General features: G+C 35.3%; 1 protein-coding gene across 5 annotated transcripts in view; it reads right to left on the reverse strand.

Annotated features, from left to right (window-relative positions):
- Positions 1-1818: 1818 nt before the first annotated feature.
- The window catches only part of LOC123679881, a 165010-nt gene continuing 148001 nt past the window's right edge, over positions 1819-18827 (reverse strand). For 4 of the 5 annotated variants that reach the window (XM_045617428.1, XM_045617427.1, XM_045617426.1 and 1 more), the window contains 3 exons: positions 14922-15154; positions 12248-12476; positions 1819-2744 (listed from right to left, as the gene is read on the reverse strand). In XM_045617428.1, coding sequence (XP_045473384.1) covers positions 2101-2744; positions 12248-12476; positions 14922-15154 — 1106 coding nt within the window. In that variant the 3' untranslated portion in view covers positions 1819-2100. The remainder of the gene's footprint in view (positions 2745-12247; positions 12477-14921; positions 15155-18827) is intronic. The other variant, XM_045617425.1, reaches the window with a different exon arrangement.

Consider the following 18827-nt stretch of genomic DNA (forward strand, 5'->3'; position numbering starts at 1 on the left):
GCACTCGTTCTAAAACACTACAATATCTCTACTGAGAAACTACAAGAATCCTTATAATTTCTGGATAAATCCAAATAACTTTCAGACAATAATACATTTTACCTTTCCTGGATATTTTTAGTGCAAATGGAGGTTTAGGTTAGCATAACATGTCGCAACAATTGTCGAACCTTTTTTTATGTATTCACTATCTCTTGTTTATATTTCTGCAAGCTTTTGTATACTTATTGATCTTTATTCGGCGATGACGAAATATTTGAAGATAACGCTGAATGAATAAACTGTATTATTTTAATATTGGATAAAGTACTGTGTGGTAGACCATTTCAATTAGAAAAACGAAATTAATTTGTATTAGTATATTATTTTATATTTATTTTGAATAGAATAATAGCTCAGGTTCACAGGAATGAAATATCAATGATGAGCAACAATTTGATAAGTTCTTATGGTCTGGTGGAAACTGCTGCGAAAAGGATCAGAAAATATCTGCCAAAGTTCAGGATAACTTTTCCTGAAATGAATTCGAATTTGGCATCCTTCACTAAGAAAATCAATTTTTGCGAAGGGGTTAGTGAGTTATATTTAAAATTATTTCTTTGGTTCATTAATCGAATCTTTTATGTGTTCCTAAAAATATAGCTTCCCCTTATTATTGACAGTTTTCTCATTGAAAAACCATTAAAAAAATAGTGAAAGAAATGAAGAAGCAATATTACTTCTGCCAGATTGAAGTATTTATTTTCCTATAATTTTCCAAATTCAAAACTCCAACGGACGGATCCATTTATTAATATGCTCAGAGATTTAATAACCTAATCGATTTTATATTTGCCAAAGAACTGAAGGTTTTCAATAATTCTTGGTTTATCTGAATGAATTTTTTCGAAAAATAATAATATATTTTTATTTTAATATATGCATTTCATATGTGACGAAGTTTGAGTTTTTTTTTTAATTTTTAAGAACTTTTTTATAATGACTGAAATATATTTGATATATATTTATAATTGAAAATAATGATGTTTTTTTCATTATTTTATTAACTCTCTTCTCTTTGAATCGGATAAATTTCAAATACTTATGTGATTAGATATAGGTACACTAGTTTTTAGAATATTCGTTGAAAATTCACTAACAGTACCTACTCGCTTTTTCACTTCATCAATATTCTATTTCATTTTTGATTCTGTGGAATACATTATAGGAAGAAGAGTTTTCAAAATTAGTTTTTGCTTTTAAAACATAAAATTGGAGATATAATTCAACGGGATTTTGTGAAAGCGAGTAGATTTTCCATGTATATTCTTCCGAGCATATTGTAGGAAACTGTTTCTTGGAATATTTGTAATATAGCATTTTCTATTAGTATGAGATATTGCACCCACACCCAGGTGCAAGAACGTTCATTAAAATTTAATGCCACATTGATATTTTAATCCTCCATTAAATGGTGAAGAACTGAGCTGGAGGACCAAAGGTCGATGGCTCCTGACTCCTGGTGAAGCGGTGAAGGTAGCCAATAAACTCCTCTTACTGAAGTTTTAGAATTTTAATGATGGAATTACATGTTAATAAACGTTTCTGCAACTGGTGTCAATATAATAATAAGGTCTAGCAAGAGACACCTAATCTTATGCTCATGAGTTATGATAGAGATTAGCAACTACGTAGATTATTCTGTACCGAGGTAGATGATACAGATAAGAATTTGTAATGTTTGTGTTCATCACTGATATTTCTATTTTCTGTAGTGAAACTGTATATGAGTCGTCCTCAAGAAGAATTGGCAAGTTTTTTTTGGTTCGATGCTCTTAGTTGAATCAATAATAAGCCTTGAATGCTTTGAGAAGTTCGAATGAAGTTCAGATCTGTCAGTTGAGAAGCTGAAAAATCGTATCGTATCCTTAGACAAAGCTTCCTAGAGGGTGACGGAATGAATTCTTAGGAGTATAAAAATATGGTTTTTAGTATCAAATAGTCTCAATAGAAAATTTTGACTAGCCATCTGAGCAATGAGCAATAATTTTCATATCCACTTGAATTGCAGAAAACTTCAACTTGCGATAGACTGACGAAAGAAAGCATCGATATCCCAAGTCAAACATCTGAACTCTTGAGACCCTCCAGAAGGGGAGCAGTGACTTTTGTGTCATCGATATATATAGAAATTGGCGAGTTGGATCTTTCTGGAGAGGGTGTTTCATCTGGAGAAGCACACCTTTCTTCTTCTTGTATTGGTTTCTTCTCGAAATTCAAGATGGATATTTCCAGACTGTTGGCCATCCTCTCAGGTCTTGGTTTTCTCTTTGGAGGTTGCTCAAAACTCCTGGATAACTTTGGTAAGGTTAACTCCGGGATGTTCTCGGGTAAAAACGGCGAATCGATGAGAACCAAGGGTTTCGACGAAGTTGTTGAACTTGCCGAAGAATCCTTGGAACTATCCAAACTTATGATAGGTTGATGATGAAAACTACAAGAAGGCCTCTCGATATTTATTGACGTTTTTCGATCAGCATGAGATGCAGTTTCGAAACTCATGAAGTTTTTCGAACGGTGTCCACCGATGTGGCTGAAGACTGGTCGTTCAATGAAGCAGGAAGACCGGCGACTCTTGTAATGTTGGAGGGCAACAATAGGCCTTTCTATCGACACTGATGCTCTGTGATGGCTCAAATAAGGGGAACGATCGAATGCTGATATGGATGGTCGACGGTCCTTGTTGATGATGGGGATGACAGATCCTAGAATTAAATATGGAGTATTAGACATTTTTCACTGTAGGACAGAAAATAATAGTAATTCAGATACAAACAAGGATTAAGCAGACGTTTGTGTTCAAAGGGCGACGATTTGCAAATCCGAGGTTCAGTAAATCGCCCGAAGACTTAATGGTGGATACAAAATTTTATGTCATTTCCGAAAATTATCATATTCACAATCAAAATTTCATTACGATCCAATTATATCATAGTTATTGTAAACAGCAAATTAATGTCTTATCGAATCACTGAATGATAATTCCTTATAGCTAAGGTTATTCAAAAAATGTAATTCTAATCAAAATTAATTTAAATTTCTATTATTTCAGGTAGAAACAATTTCAATCATTGCTGGGGCTTTAAGGTCGGATCAACTGATACAGCTGATAAACCAATTCGATATCTGCAAATGTAAAGGGTGTTTTTTTTAGAGCTATAGAAGTTTAAATTGCAATAAAACAAAGATGGATTATTCGATTGACAAAAATTTCATTTATCCGCAAGATAATTTTGTGGCATTACATTTTAAATATGATTTCTGGCATATGACCGCCACGGCTGACTCGGATGTAGTCCAATCTGGACGTCCAATTTTCGATGACTTTTTCCAACGTTTGTGGCCGTATATCGGCAATAACACGGCGAATGTTGTCTTCCAACTGGTCAAGAGTTCGTGGCTTATCCGCATAGACCAATGACTTTATATAGCCCCACAGAAAGTGGTCTAGCGGTGTTAAATCACAAGATCTTGAAGGACAATTCACAGGTCCAAAACGTGAAATTAGGCGGTCACCAAACGTCTTTCAATAAATCGATTGTGGCACGAGCTGTGTAACATATTGCGCCGTCTTGTTTATTTATTTATTTATTTATTGCCCATTTAGGATACAAACAGTAAACAAAAATAATATTGTTGGAACCACAGCTCTTGGACATCAAGGTTGTTCAATTTAGGAATGAAAAAGTTAGTAATCATGGCTCTATACCGTTCACCATTGACTGTAACGTTCTGGCCATCATCGTTTTTGAAGAAGTACGGACCAATGATTCTGCCAGCCCATAAAGCGCACCAAACAGTCAGTTTTTCTGGATGTAAAGGTGTTTCGACATACATTTGAGGATTAGCTTCACTCCAAATGCGGCAGTTTTGTTTGTTGACGTAGCCATTCAACCAGAAGTGCGCTTTATCGCTAAACAAAATAAAATGGATGTAGTGCGCGATACGTATTCCACACAGAACCATTATTTTCGAAATAAAATTGCACTTTTTGCAAGAGTTGTTCAGGCGTGAGTCCATTCATGATGAATTGCCAAACCAAACTGAGAATAAATCACTTGACAGCTGTCAAATCAATCGTCATCTCGAACAGTAATGCCAACATAAAGTTATATACCTCGAAAAAAAAACACTTGTTATGTAATACCAAAAATTATGTGAATTTACCGTTTACGATAGTCTCTTAATGAAACTGTTTTATTGATTTTGTTGTCATTTTGTGTGGAATGCATGATTCTGCTAGAAAAGAAAACATATAAAATAGATTCTGTACTATTCACGTCCATGTTTAAAATTGAGCAATTTATCAATTTATTTCTGTCCAAATTCCTGTGATAAATTGCCCAATATAAAATAGACTTTTTTTGCAAGTTATATGAATTACAACAAGCCCACATTGGTACGAAACGATCAGATTGCAAACTTGTTATTTGTGGAGTACCGCAGGGATTGGACCTGGGAACATTGCTTTTGTGATCTATGTGAATGATCTACCAGCAAATGTTGGGTGAGAGGGCATGGTAATGTTTGAGAACAATACAAGATTCCTAGAGGTTGCATCAAATACTGAAGACCTGGAGAGTAATGCCAAAAAAACACTGAGTAACGCACAACAATGGTTCAACGCAAAGAAACTGAAATGAATCTTGAAAAATCCAGTTAATATATTTTTCAATAAGATCTCCTGAAACAGCCCGCTTCAAATTCAGATCCAATCAGATTTGAAGTCCTCTCATCATATAAGAGAACTGATCAAGAGTTTGAAGTTTTTTATTCAGCTCTCACATATGGCATATTGACCTGGTGTAGCATGGATGGCATGTGAAATATCTTCATCAAGCAGAAATAGCATCGATAATGTGGTGCTAGGAGAATAGACCATTGTTTAGGCAGGAAAAAAATTCTTACTCTGACATCTCTCTACATTCTTACCTGGGTCACGTTTGCCAAGCTCGTAAGGAGAACTCAGTAGAGAACAATTTCAATCATTCCTATGATATCAGAAATGCAAACAGGTTCATCATCAAGTACCATAGGCTCACAGTAACCGTAACAGAACTAAGTGTTAGTCACCTTGCAATGAAAACATATATTGCATTGCCAGAAGAGCACAAATCTATGAGCAACAGAAAAATTCGAAATTTACTCAAGAATAAGCTTAGACAGAAAACCTACTACAACCTTGAAGATGACTTTGCAGACCCAATATACTAAAATGTTTGTCAATTGTTTATAATTCTCTATTGTCTCATTTACACACTATTTGTTCGTCATTTATTTAACTTTTAATGTTAGATCTTTTTTACTATTATGTTATCCTTACGACCCCCACATAATTCTTGATAGATCAATTTTTTTGTACGTTCACTGAAATGAAAGAATAAATTACAAATATTTTATGAGGCCATTTGGTGAAAACAATTTTGGAGGTTTAAACGACCAACAAACGTTCATTTAGAACTATTGAGCCACTTGACGAACTAACTTCTATTATAAAATACAGAATGTATACATTATTATCTGCATCGAAATAAACTGGAAAAAGTTTTGTGATTATCTGACATCAAATTTCATCTCTTACTCAGATTCCGAAGTTATTATCAATATCAATATAATAGTTTCAGTTTAGTTTTTACGAGGAAAGATTCAGATTCCAGCTAAGTTCAACTGGTTTTTCTCACGATTTTGTTTCATGGGTTGAGGAAACTAATCAAAGTATCAAAATAGAATGGGACCATTTACGAGTTTCCAATCAGTTTCCACCATGAAAGCTTTATACTGTAAATGAAGAAATAATATTTCATCCTCTGAGAATTGTTTTCTCATGTCTGGATAAAGGTTGCGAGACCAAGAAGGAGTTTGAGGAAGAGAATTATGAAATTTCAGTTATCGACATTTGAGGGGCATTCCCCTCAAGGCGAGAAATGTGAATTCAGAGTTGCTTTTCCCAATTGCCTCGTAACTCATTTCAAATTGCCGAGTAGTTGCCTTGGGCAACACGGATGTGAGAATTTGAGAATCCTTTAGCAACGCATAACGATGAATCGATAAGAATAATTCGAGAAGTATACTGGAAAAGTTTTTTTAGGTGAAGTTTCCGTTGATGATACTGGGTTATCCATGTCGTGTTCCGGGTTTCACAACCCTATTTGAATGAGATATATCAAACAGAACTCTGATCCGGAGCGTCTTTCGAATATTCTTCAGCTGAACGTGTGAAAGTTGTGAGAACTTACTAGAAAAATAATGTTTCTGTAGAAAGTACGCTTCGTGCATTACGGGAAAATCATGGTCGACATAATCGTCTATATGAGCGCACAATTGGTAAAAAAGTGAAGAAATTTGAAGATAATCTGTTACTGATGTCTCAAGGCCTATTCATCATCGAAAAGCAGTTTGAGCGAAAATATCACTGCTGTAAGTGTAAGTGTTGAAGACTATTCAAGACAAATTTATTCATTCTTCATCGAGTTAACTATTTGGGCCTCTCTGACGGCACGCTATGGCGTATTTTACGTCTGAGTTTCCATCTCCATCCTTATAAGGTTCCGTTTACACAAGAACTAAAGAAATCTGGCCATGGAATGCCTAAAACACATGCCGTTGGGTGCTAGAACAATAACGCTTGTTTGACGATTTTTCGCATCACATTTTCTTCAGCGACGAAAGCCTTTTTTTCACTTGGTGGATATAAACAAGCAAAATTATAGCATGTGGGAAGGTGAAATCCTCATGAAGATACTGGGAGACCATTACATCCACAAAAAGCCACTGTACAGTGTGGTCATATTCCGATGGTTCAGCTCTAGAACTTTTGAACCAGAGGAGATAGACATTTTTCTGAGAAAATAACAAGAGTAGAATTCATTTTGGGCCACCTTCTTTTGTTTTCGAGTTTTAAGCGAAAATTGGAAAATGGAGATATCGAAAAAAATGTACATTTATATCTCTGCTAATACGCCAATGGATTAAAAAGTGCCTGTATAATGTTTTAATATCAGAGCTTTGTCATCAGTATCAGCGCAGATATATTTTTTTTTCGATATTATCATTTTTCTTATTTTCGCTTATAACTCGAAAACAAAAGAAGGTAGGCAAAAATTAATACTACTCCTCTAGGTTCTCAGAAAAAGAAAAACGAGAATGGGCACCAGTTCGGAAATTGAATGTTGCCTTCAGAATATCTAATTTTGATTGTAAAAATTATCAAACTAGTATCTTGCTCAAGAATTCCAGTCATAATCAAGACCTATAAAATATATTTTTTCAGGAGATTCTCATGAAAATTCGAATACGTGATCTACGCTTCTGAATTGACTATACGAATCATCAAAGTTTGTAATATACTTCATTGAAAATTTCATGAAGCCCGCTCTGCAAGAATGCCAACACACAAACTTGGGTTTACTGCTATCAACGGAAGCATTTTCATGAGTAATTCGTCAGAATAAAAGTCGCTTATTCTTCATCACCGAAAAACGTTCATGAAATTCGGATTGGGTGATCAATAAGAAGATTTAAACTTTCGAACGTCAATGAATTTGAAAAAGACAGTTCATTCATACAACTTTCCTGTGAGACCCGCAAACCAATTATGAGAGTTTTGATGATCTCTCGAACGAAATTCAACAATACTTTGGCGCGAATAAGGTTATCTGCTGCCTAGCAGACGCTTCCAGAGAGTGTTGACTGTTCGAAAGTTCGGCAGTCTCAAAGAGAAAACTCCATTCTAGTTCAAAATTTACTATGTTAATCATAATCACCCCACACTTATCGTCAGTTTGCATTGCAAGAAGTGGCACAAATCCCTTGAGAACAAGGGAGTTTGTAACTTAATGAACAAACGTTGTGGAAATTTCAGTTCATTTGTTAGAGCTTACTCGCGAAAATGAATTAATTGAGCGTTCGCCATATCCAGTCTGCTCGCAAGTCTAATATCGTTACAGAATTATTGAGATGGTCAGTTCTAGATGAACCAAATGGTTTGTTGAAGTAGAAAGCGAATGATTTTACAAACCATAATTTGGATCTGATAATCTTATGGTGAGTTTCATAAAATTTTTATCGTGGTGATTTGCTCGATAAAATTATTTATGTGTTCAATTTCAGTTCATTTTTGTCACTTCCATAGATTTCGAACTACAATCAACGAGTTCATCGGTCAATAGAAGTTTTATGGAACCCGCCATAAGACGTCGTAAAAATATACAGACTGAGTGGAATTATTACTCTATGTTTTATGATGTTTTCCACTCCAATTGTGTTAAATGTCAAATCAACTTCTGATTAAAATGTGTAACTATGAATACTTATGTTCAGCATGATTAATCGATTAAATTATACAAATATTTCGAGCATGGACCTTCTTGGAGAAGAGTTGAATGTACATTTTCTCAAGAATTCAAAAATTTTGCAAATGAAACTGTTTCACTAAGAGCATAACAATGCAAAAATATTTCGATAGTTGAATCCATTAAAAGTCATAGTATAGTAATGATCCACTCCCAGAAAAAAAAAAAACAAAACAATTATCCCACCGCTGTCACCAAATGTAGTAAACTCGACTTTTGGGTAGTTCAGTTGAAGAGTGGTTTTCGACTCTCCAAAGGAGTAAAAATAATTCGTCGCTCCGTAAAAGAGAGTTTTTTGATTTTCCCATTTACCACACCGAGTCATATACGGCTAGATTGTTTCCTGAATAGCTCTTTATCATGTCTTGAACGTTTTTGGATCCTTTTTTATCATTAAATTGGATATTTTTCAACCTAATGTTGAATCCTAAATTCAGTGGTATATTTCGAAGGATTTGTCGATATTGAGATGTGAAATCAGTTGAAAAAAAAATTTCTTTCTGTATGCCACTAAAGAAAGGAAACCATAATTCAACACTTCAATAGTTATGCTTGTGTCTTGGTTTCTTTAGCTTCTCAGCCCAGTTTTTGTTTGGTTTTGTCATCTTTCTGTTGAAATATGAATGTAATGACTCGATCGAAATGTTTTCAAAGGTGAATATTCATTTGGGTTAACGAATCATTCGAAAAATGGTGACTTTTTATTGGTCCATTTAGGATGGGGCAAATAATCAGTAAAATTTAATTTTGCCAATAATTTTCGAAACTTTTATGTTCAGTAGTACGTGGCGCATTATTGCTAAGTGAGAGATTTTAAAATTTTCCTCAAGAAAAGTTCTTTATTTTGCATATGCCTTCTTGTGCTTACCTCATCTTGTATTATTGAGTTTCAATTTGATCGAATGTGTTGGTGAAACAAAATTTCAGAATTCTTCAAACCATTTCGTGTATTAGTTTTAATAATGAATTCCATCTACGTATTCAAGTCTCTAACTTATTCCAAAAATTTCAGGTTTTTAAGTCTCTTCTTCCGAAAGTTATCATGTATTTATGTAGGATCCAGTTATTATTCCCTGTAACGAATTGAGATGGTCAACTGGATGCTTGGAGACCTATTAGTTTCTTTTAGTGTCGTGGGCATGACAGTTTCAATCGTTTACAGGGAACGAATTGTTATTGTACATAATGTAAAAAGGATGTGTGATTCTTCGGAGTGTCGAAGAATGTGTCATGTCGGTTGTAAAACTTAAGAGATTTACTGGGGTTGGGAAAGTTCTAGAACAAGACGGTTGTACCAGATGTGTTACATCTGTTTCTCAGGTTCTAGTCCTTCTAGAATATTCGGTTTCCAGGAATCCGCGAAGATCTTTGGGGACGATATGGCAAAAGCCCTTATTGGACTAGGGGATGGTACCTTTCCCTAAGGGTGTGTTCAAACCGAGATAAGGGAGGTCTATATTCGAGAGAGGGTAGTTCCAATCGTCAGAGAGCACAGTTCGAATTGAACCGAAGACGGATACAGACGGTACAGTTTAACTTAAGTCGAAGACGAGTCAAGTTCGGGCGGTCAACTTAAGACGTAAGATGAAAAGACGTTTCGCGGACTAGATTAAGACGAGTCGCGAACAAGTTAAAGAAAAGACGACCGAAAACTTGAAGTACGACGAAGACGTGGATAATCCAAGACTTTTCGAGTAATCAACAGACGAATTAAAGACGAAATTCAGTACCGTAGTGAGAAACTTGTAATTGAGACGTAATTAAGATCTTCTCAATACTGAGTTTGTACTGTATAATTGCGGCTTTGTAAATAGATGTAAATAATTCAAAAGAGTTCAATTATTACAAATTCAAAAAAGTCACGGAGAAAAAGACGAAAGGCCAGGTAATCGAATCATACTTCTAGACGATCGATTAACCAAGCCTACATTTATTTAGACCAAGAATTCATTCATTCATTCAAGTGCAAAAAGTGCCGGTGGCGGATAAGATTGTGTTTGGGCCAGTATATTTTATTGATCTTCAAGAAATTCTCATGCAATTTATGAGATGCAAGAACGTAACCAGGTGACGAGGCAATGGATCACCAGGCAACGTCTGAGCATCGGATATCGCATATTTTTGCGGAGATGCATTTTCAGCTATATCGTATTATCAGAGGTGAAACGAATCAACAATTCTCAACCGAAATATTTTAAGGGCAGCAAACAGTGTGCGTCAAGATTTGCTTCCTGAATAGTCTAAGATTTTATGCGGGAAAGAATAATCACTGCATTGCGATTGGAGGAAAACGGCAAATGTTCAAGGTTCTGAAGAAACTGTTATACTTTCTTATTTTGATGAACTCGCAAAAGGGTGGACTTTATCTTTGTGGCCAAAATATTCCTTGTCACGAACTTGTTTAAAATTGAATAAAGAGTGAAAATATGCTAATATTCATCAAGAAAAGACATTTTTGATACATAGCTGAAAAACTCCTAAATTTCACGAAAGAAGAAGTCAATCAATTCCTTTGTACAGAAACAGACGAGGAATTTTTGAATGTTGTGTTATTGTTTGGACTCGGCGAAGCTTCAAAGAACTAATGAGTTCGTCAAAATATTTACAGTCGATGTCGAGATTAGAGATTATTAAAAAAAAGATATTTGTGATTATTCCAGAAATGAAACTCACAGGAAATAATATTTTGGAGTTGTATCTGATAGTGATATTGACCCTGTGACCATCTCATATTCATTTATTATGGCATTACCCATAGAGGACTTCTTATATCCCAAAGAAAAGGTGAATGCATAGTTCAGCCTTGTAGTAATTAATAACCTACTAATTTCTTTTTTGAAACACCTAAGAAAATTTGCCAGACATCCCAATCAAAAATCCGAGCTTGTACACTAGCCAATTGAATAGGAAAATTATCAGCAACATTTCTTGTTAATACTGGTGGAGATATCTATAAGAGCTGGAGGGAGTCGAAGAAGTTTGCCAGAGGATATTCAGAAGAAAATCTGAAGAAAGAATTGCAATAGCGTGTAAAATGTCCAGAATTTGCCAAATACTATTGTGTGGATAACAGATCAGTTTCTGTCAAATAATATGCAGAAGCATGTGGAGAGAAACATCAGCATTAAGAGGAAACACCACCGCATGACATTATCGTTTTCTGTCAATATTTGCTCAGACAAAAATAGGGTGTAGTTTTGCTAGAAAGATTGAATGATGAGTATATGTTAGGAATTACTTTACGGTTCTTTTTATAAATTTTCACAAAATTAAAGTTTTACCTCTTGTGTGATGATTTTTTGAGGTTTGTTCAAAAATATTTTTCAAAATTCGATCGAATGAAACAAAAAACCGCTCGATGGATTGAATTGAAATTCTCTGGGATTTTTGTGGTAATATTGAACATCATGAGATCTCTAAACTACAAACTTCAAGCTTCAAAAAGTTTTTTTTCAAATTGAGATACGACCATTGTTATCGAAAATACAGCCATTTGAAAAACCGATAAAAATCTCGAATTTTGTTTTGATCCTTTAATTTATTCCTCTAGTATATTATAATGTTATAATTTAAACATAAACGCTAATGACCTAGTTGTCGGAGCGTGTATTTAAAAAAAAAAAAATTCTTGCAAGACTAAAAAAATTGTATTCATCTGATCTCAATCTCATTTGAAATGTCACCAGTCATATTTCTCACGTTTTCAACTGACTATGAACGATGAAACGATTTATGTAGTTCAACATAGGAAGAGGAATAAAGCAGAAAAACGCCTGAAACTCATTATAAAACAAACGAAAAAAACATGTATTGTTCGTGCGTCACAAAAGACGTTAAATGTGCAAAAGTGATGGTACCTTTCCTATTACCTGTCAGCGACAAAGTAGGGCTGCGTTCGTTGATGACCAGATGATGGATGTCCATGGCAGACTTCGTTCTTCTGGGAGGTGGGTTCAATATAAACGCAGCAGGGCTGCTTCCAACGAAAACAGAACTCCGGCGTTGTTTCCGGATAATTGGCGATGGTAAGGCTGACAGTGGATCTGTCATTGCATTCACGTTGTATTTTGAGAACGACATTCGTGGCTGATGAAAAACAATCATAATTAATGGGGGGAATTTTATTCATGCTCACACTATTGGTAATACAGGGTTTTTCATTGAGAATATCGTTTTTTGAATCAAAATAAAACTATTAATTCAGATGGAAATTATTCTAATGTTTATTAAAAAAAAATTTTGGGTTGGCAATTATTAATGCAAAATAATATCTGATAAATGTCCACCATGATCACAGTTACAAATATCGAATCTTTCATCGAAGTTTTGGCACACTTTATGACAAAATGGTGTATCAATTTCGTTTATTGAATTTCAAGGCTGTTATGGATTCGATTGGCTTTTGGCTCCGTATAGATTATGTCTTTGACATAACCTCATAAAAAATAATATTCGTTTTTTCAAGTTCAGTTCAGAAGAAGGATAACTCATGACACCACCTTAGAACCTGTACAAGAAAAATAGATATGTCCTGATAATTATTTCTTTCTTCGGTTCAGTAGAATACACATTAGTTCTGGGAGTTATTGAAATGAGTCGGACTTATCCCTAAACCAGTGTTCTATCAAAAATATTATTTCATTAAGTGGATGGGTATGAAGATTTATATTCCGCTTTCAACATACCAGAAAAATCATATAAATTTTGCACCATCCAAACAAAAACCTGATCGAAGAAAATACAAAAATAAAAAGAAGTACGATTTGTGTAATATCATACGCTACTCTCCCTTGATGACATGCATTCTCTTTGGTTTATTTTCGATTATGATGAAATAGCGTGGAAATCTTCTGTTTGAAAATGGTTATGTTGATGGCATTTTTGTTGATACATAAACGAGATAGTTAATTAATATCGTATGATATTACACACTTGGAAATCGTACTTCTTTTTTTTTTGTATTTTCTCCATTCATTACCAAGTGCAGGTGTTAGCCAATTATATATTAATAAACCTGATCTTCACTCAATATTTTTCACAATTTTCGAATTTATATTAAATTTTTTCAATCTATTCAACTGAACGATAAGGGCCTGAAAGATTTCTAATTCTTTTTGTGAAAGATGATGGAGAATGCGTATAGTAACAGTCCTGTGAAATATCAGCGAAAAATTTGCCATTTTAACGGAGATATCGGAGTTCATAGTTTTAGTATTTTTTAATAAATAATGAATTATTCTTTCTGAAAATAAACTTTCCTGAAATGTCAAGGGGTCGCTCCAAAAACCTAATAAAGTCGGCAAAGAGTATCAAAGAGTTTTAGCGTCAATAACTCTCAAAAATGTACTATTAGGATTTTTCTTGTTGATTTTGACTGAAAAACATTCTCATTCGATACTTTGAATTTCTGATCAAGCTAGAAATGCCACCCCTGAATTTGGCGTTCTGGGCGACCTGGCGCGCCTGCCCTACCTACACTCTAGCGATGGCCTGACTAAACAATAGTTTATTCTAAAACAAGTTGCAGAATGGACTCCTATTCCAACACGAATGCGAAATTCGGAAACGAGCAACGATGGAGTGTTGGAATTGCCTACTGCAATGAGTATTAGACGGCATTTTCTCTATTTTAGTCAAGTTCTGTAAAATATTGTCGAAATTCAATGAAAAATTCAGATTATACATCCTAGTGACTTTTGTATTGTATCTTCGCATTTGGTATGACTGTTGCAAAAATTGGCAGATTATAGAATTTGGATTTGAATCGTACGTTTTGAATTTTGAAATAATTTATAATTACGCACTAAATTCGTGACTAATGTTCGACGACATTGATTTCACATCACCAGAATTAAAAGAAATTGCGAATAATGTTGCAAATCATTTCACTATTTCCAAATTATATTTTATTGACAATTGAAGTGTGTTGAAAGTTGATAAGAGCGGAAGTCAGTCTAGGCAACCATAAAACGAAAAATATAACTGAAAACAATGCTGTCCTGAGTTCAATACAGCACTATTTTCAGTACTGTAATGAACTCTCGTAAGATACTGAAATAGAGAAAACCTATTTTCGGCAACCATGTAAAATAACACTATCGCTGCTGCTTTCCATATCTTATTGCGATTGCGATAAAAAAACATGCAAATTTTTGACAACTAATTTCATATGAACTGTAAACCGTTATCTCGGTTGCTATGGATTCTATGATGCTTTTCCGGCCTAGTCCGGGAAATGCTACTTTCTCAGAGAAAAAGCCGAAAAAACCTATTATGGGAGAAGTCACAAAATGGCGAATGCGCGCACGATCAAATGACATGACTAGTTAAGCTCATATAATATTCTAAAAACCAACAGGTTCGAACCAAAGAGTATCGAGAAATATATTTCGAAGTAATTATTACGATAGAAGGAAAGGTATTTCGGATTGAATTGAAAAAAAGCCGATCTTTACATCTTTGATTTAAAAAAAAAATTAAATCCAAAATTCGATATCTGTACAGATATACTTGAAGATGTCTGGTACTTACATTCTGTAGTTTTTGGGCCCTGATGGTCGAATTACTAGTTGGTAATGGAGGGCTCAAAGGAGCCAAAGGACATGAAGGTCTGTGTGGTTGTTGATGAAACTTTGGCTGATAAGGCTCCAACATTCTTATTTTTCCCCATCTGTTGATGAACAGTGCGATGGCTGCCACCCAAATCAATAGCACAAGAGCTACCAGAACGACTTCTTCTACTCTCACCACCACTTCTGTGCTTTCTGAAAAGGACAATCGATAATTGAACTATTTTCTATATCGTTATCGGAAATAAAGAAAAAGTGTAATAAATACTCAGAGTGACAAAAGATGTTAATGGAATGGAATAATTATTTATTTATTAATTTCATAAAGATGAAGAAGTAGGACTCTTATCTCGATCGCTAGTATCACCCACGTACGGGATGGCACAAACTGTCATAACTGATTTTGTAGGCATTAACAGACACTGAGTTCACAACATGCAAGAACATGAGGAGAGCCATCTATACATATGCTTGTTCAATCCTAAAATACTTTCTCGGTATAATACCATGGAGTGAAACAGATATAGAAAACTTGCAACGCAAATGAGAACTCTGATGATGAAAGCACACAAGCACCATCCAAAAGTAACATTGAGAGGACGTCACTGCCGAGAATAAAGATAGCAGAGGTCTGCTAGACATCACGGAACTCGCTCATGGAAAAATAGAATGCCTACGAACATACTTCAAAGACAACCAGGGCACTGTGGGGTTGGAGGAAATGAAAAAGCTTATAAACTTGCGAAAAGTGCATCATGGTTAACACCTGCTAGACCTGAGCCTTTCTGTGGGCTAAAAAAAGACCAATATAAAGCTGCGGTCCAGCAATGGGAGTTGAATAACATGATAATCCACTAGACTAAGACTCCTGGACTTGCTCAGGCAAAGAAAGTCGTGACGATTTCAACTACCCACGTCAAAGAGCTCTTGAAGCTGTCACGAGCCGAGCTTCGAGTGATGGTGGGACTGCTGACGGGGCACTATAGGTATGAACATCATTAGTACCATATGGGAAAGTCACCAGATGAGATTTGCAGGCTCTGTGGATCAAAAGCAGAAACAGACTTCAAAGAAAACACAAGCACGTCAGAGGTCGAACAAACATTGTGTGAAGCAGACAAATCAACACCTTCAGTACTACTCAAGGAGCAATTGTCATACAACCACCAGACAATCCAAGAAAAACTCCAAAGATGGAGACAGAAACCTCTATATGGAAAACATTTCAACGAAGTGAACCAAGATCATGCCGACATTGAAGCGTCAAACTATTGGCTCACATCTGGGGCGATGTACCCAGAAACGGAAGGTTTTCTTCTCGCAGTCCAAGATCAAGTGGTCTCAGTGAGAAATTACTGCAAGTATATCATAAAACATCGAACCATTACTGACGATCGATACCGATATGGGTGTCCAACGAATGAGACAATCCAACATATCGTGGATGTCGAATGTTTGCAGGAAATGAATATAAAAAGAGAAACGGTGCAGTAGGGAAGAAACTCCACCAAGAATTGGCAACCCTGTTAGAACTAATTCATTTGGAAAAATGCCATACTACAAGTACCGACCGGAGACCATCCTGGAAAATGAACGCTATAAACTGTACTGGGATCGTTTGGACTGATAAAACAGTCCCTCACAACATACCAGATAAACTGCTTGCCGATTAACATCAGAAGACAGCAATACTCATCGGCGTAGCAATACCAAGTAACAACAACATGTGTCAAAAGAAGGTCGAAAAAATTTCAAAATATGCCTAGATTTTCAGATGAAGCGGCATTGGGGAATTATATCAACGAGAACCATTCCATTTATCATCTCAACAACTGGAATAGTACCACAAAATTAGTGAGCATGTATGTAATTTTAGGCAAAAGGCTGTTCTTTTAGGCAAGGACGGTGAGAAAATTCCTAGTCGATTGAAGGAGTACGCAGTCATCAAGCGTTTGCTTCATCATTCCTCAAATTATTGAAACTATTTTTTTCAAATCAATTTCATAAGGCAACGATGTATGAAGTTTCCTATAAAATCTCTGGATGTTGTACGGCGTATACATATATGATTTTCTAATTCTGTACATTCTAAGTAGCGAAGGACAAAGTTTGAAAGATTATTATTGAGTAAAATGAATCGAATCTAATGAATACTACTGCACTTTTAATCGATATCCTGTATGTAATGCAGGATGGTAGAATCGATTAAACTTCATTTTAGCAATGCAGATTATTCCCGCCTGTAAAAAATTGAGGCGACCCGAATTGAACATGCAAAATAATCGCTCATATCCATGGAAATCTAGGCTGTTGTACCATGCAAGCAAGTCTTTTAATAACGGGGGTTGAGATTGATGTGACCAAGGGGACCGAAAGAATTGCAATTTCGTCGCAGGTGGTTAGATGAGTGTTGAAGTAAGGCAATTATTCACTTTCAAGTGTGATGGGTGGAAACAGCAGTCTCTGCTGAGTTTGTGGGTTGCCCAAAGTGAATCAGATTGAATTTTATCATCAAATGCTCCCCGTTGTATTCACTGCTCTCGTCTTTGATATGCCTGAGTAATTGTTGACAGAGTCAGTCAAGTTATATTATCATCACATCACAGGTCTTCTTTTTATATAAGACCTGGAATTGTATTCTCTACGCCTCTACTATAATTTCTTCAATTTTCTACTGTCGTTCATTAAATATATTTTTCTCCCTTCTACCTGACACTATTTTGCTCTATTTGATTCTTGGAAAGAGGTATTACCTCTTGTCTGTCTTTTTTGATGGAATTTCTATTATCTTTCTTGATTTCTCGTTCGCTTTAGGCGTCTCTATTGTATTTTTAATTTGTTTGTTTACTATTTCCTCAATAGTCCCGATTGTCAATTCTCCTCTGATTTGTTAGTTGCTAATATACCATGGGGCGCCAACCGCTGTTCAGATTACTGAATTAAGTATATTTTGTAACTGATTTTTCTTATTGTCTTTCGTATTATACCAGGTTACTCCTGCATACGTAATGCTTGGCATTAGTACTAAATGTATTATCTTCAACTCATTTTGCTAAAGAAAGCTTACCTTTTGTGTTGAGCAGCGGGTAGAGTCCCCAATGCAATTGCCTTGCCTTTTTTCTGTTTCCTACTATCTGTTTGCTAAAGTTCATTCTTTCATCTAGAATTATTCTCGGATATTTTTATTCTTCTTTCCATCCTCTTTTCTAATTTTCTATTTTGATGTTTCCTGCTTTCTCTTTCTTTATAGTTGTTTCTCAGAAGTAGATTGCAACTGTTTTCGCCATATTCACTTTGAACATCCATTTCTTTAAGTATTCATTCAGTTTATCTAGATATATCGGTTACTGCCTAGTGATTGATTTCCACATTATACTGTGATAGTAAATAGTGGTGTCATCTGCGAACTGGGCTATCTTGAATCTATTCATTTTCGGTGTATCCGCCAAGGATAAGTTGAACAGCAGCGGTCCTATCACCGATCCTTGGGGAACTCCGGCTTCAATTTCTCCAATCGTTGACCTGGTACTATCGATATTAACTCTGAATTTTTTATTTTCCAGGTACGATTTTATCAACCCCGTAAGTTAGGTTGGAAATTTCATGAACTTCATTTTGTATATCAGACATTGATGCCTTATTTTATCAAATGCCTTTTATATGTCCAGAAATATTGCACCAGTGTCTGTAGGTAGGTTCATTTGTAACGTTTCACATTACATGTTACGCCACTGTAGTTTTCCTCTTCAAGAAAAACCTCAGCTGGTAGGGTGCGCTCGCAATATTAAGAATATGAGTGGCCTGATGGTTCTTCGTTGCTTTTTCTCGCTGTGGGGATACTATTGAATGCATCGTATGAGCATTTTTC

The sequence above is a fragment of the Harmonia axyridis genome, chromosome 5, assembly GCF_914767665.1.
Source record: "Harmonia axyridis chromosome 5, icHarAxyr1.1, whole genome shotgun sequence".
In the NCBI taxonomy this organism is placed as follows: Eukaryota; Metazoa; Arthropoda; class Insecta; order Coleoptera; family Coccinellidae; genus Harmonia; species Harmonia axyridis.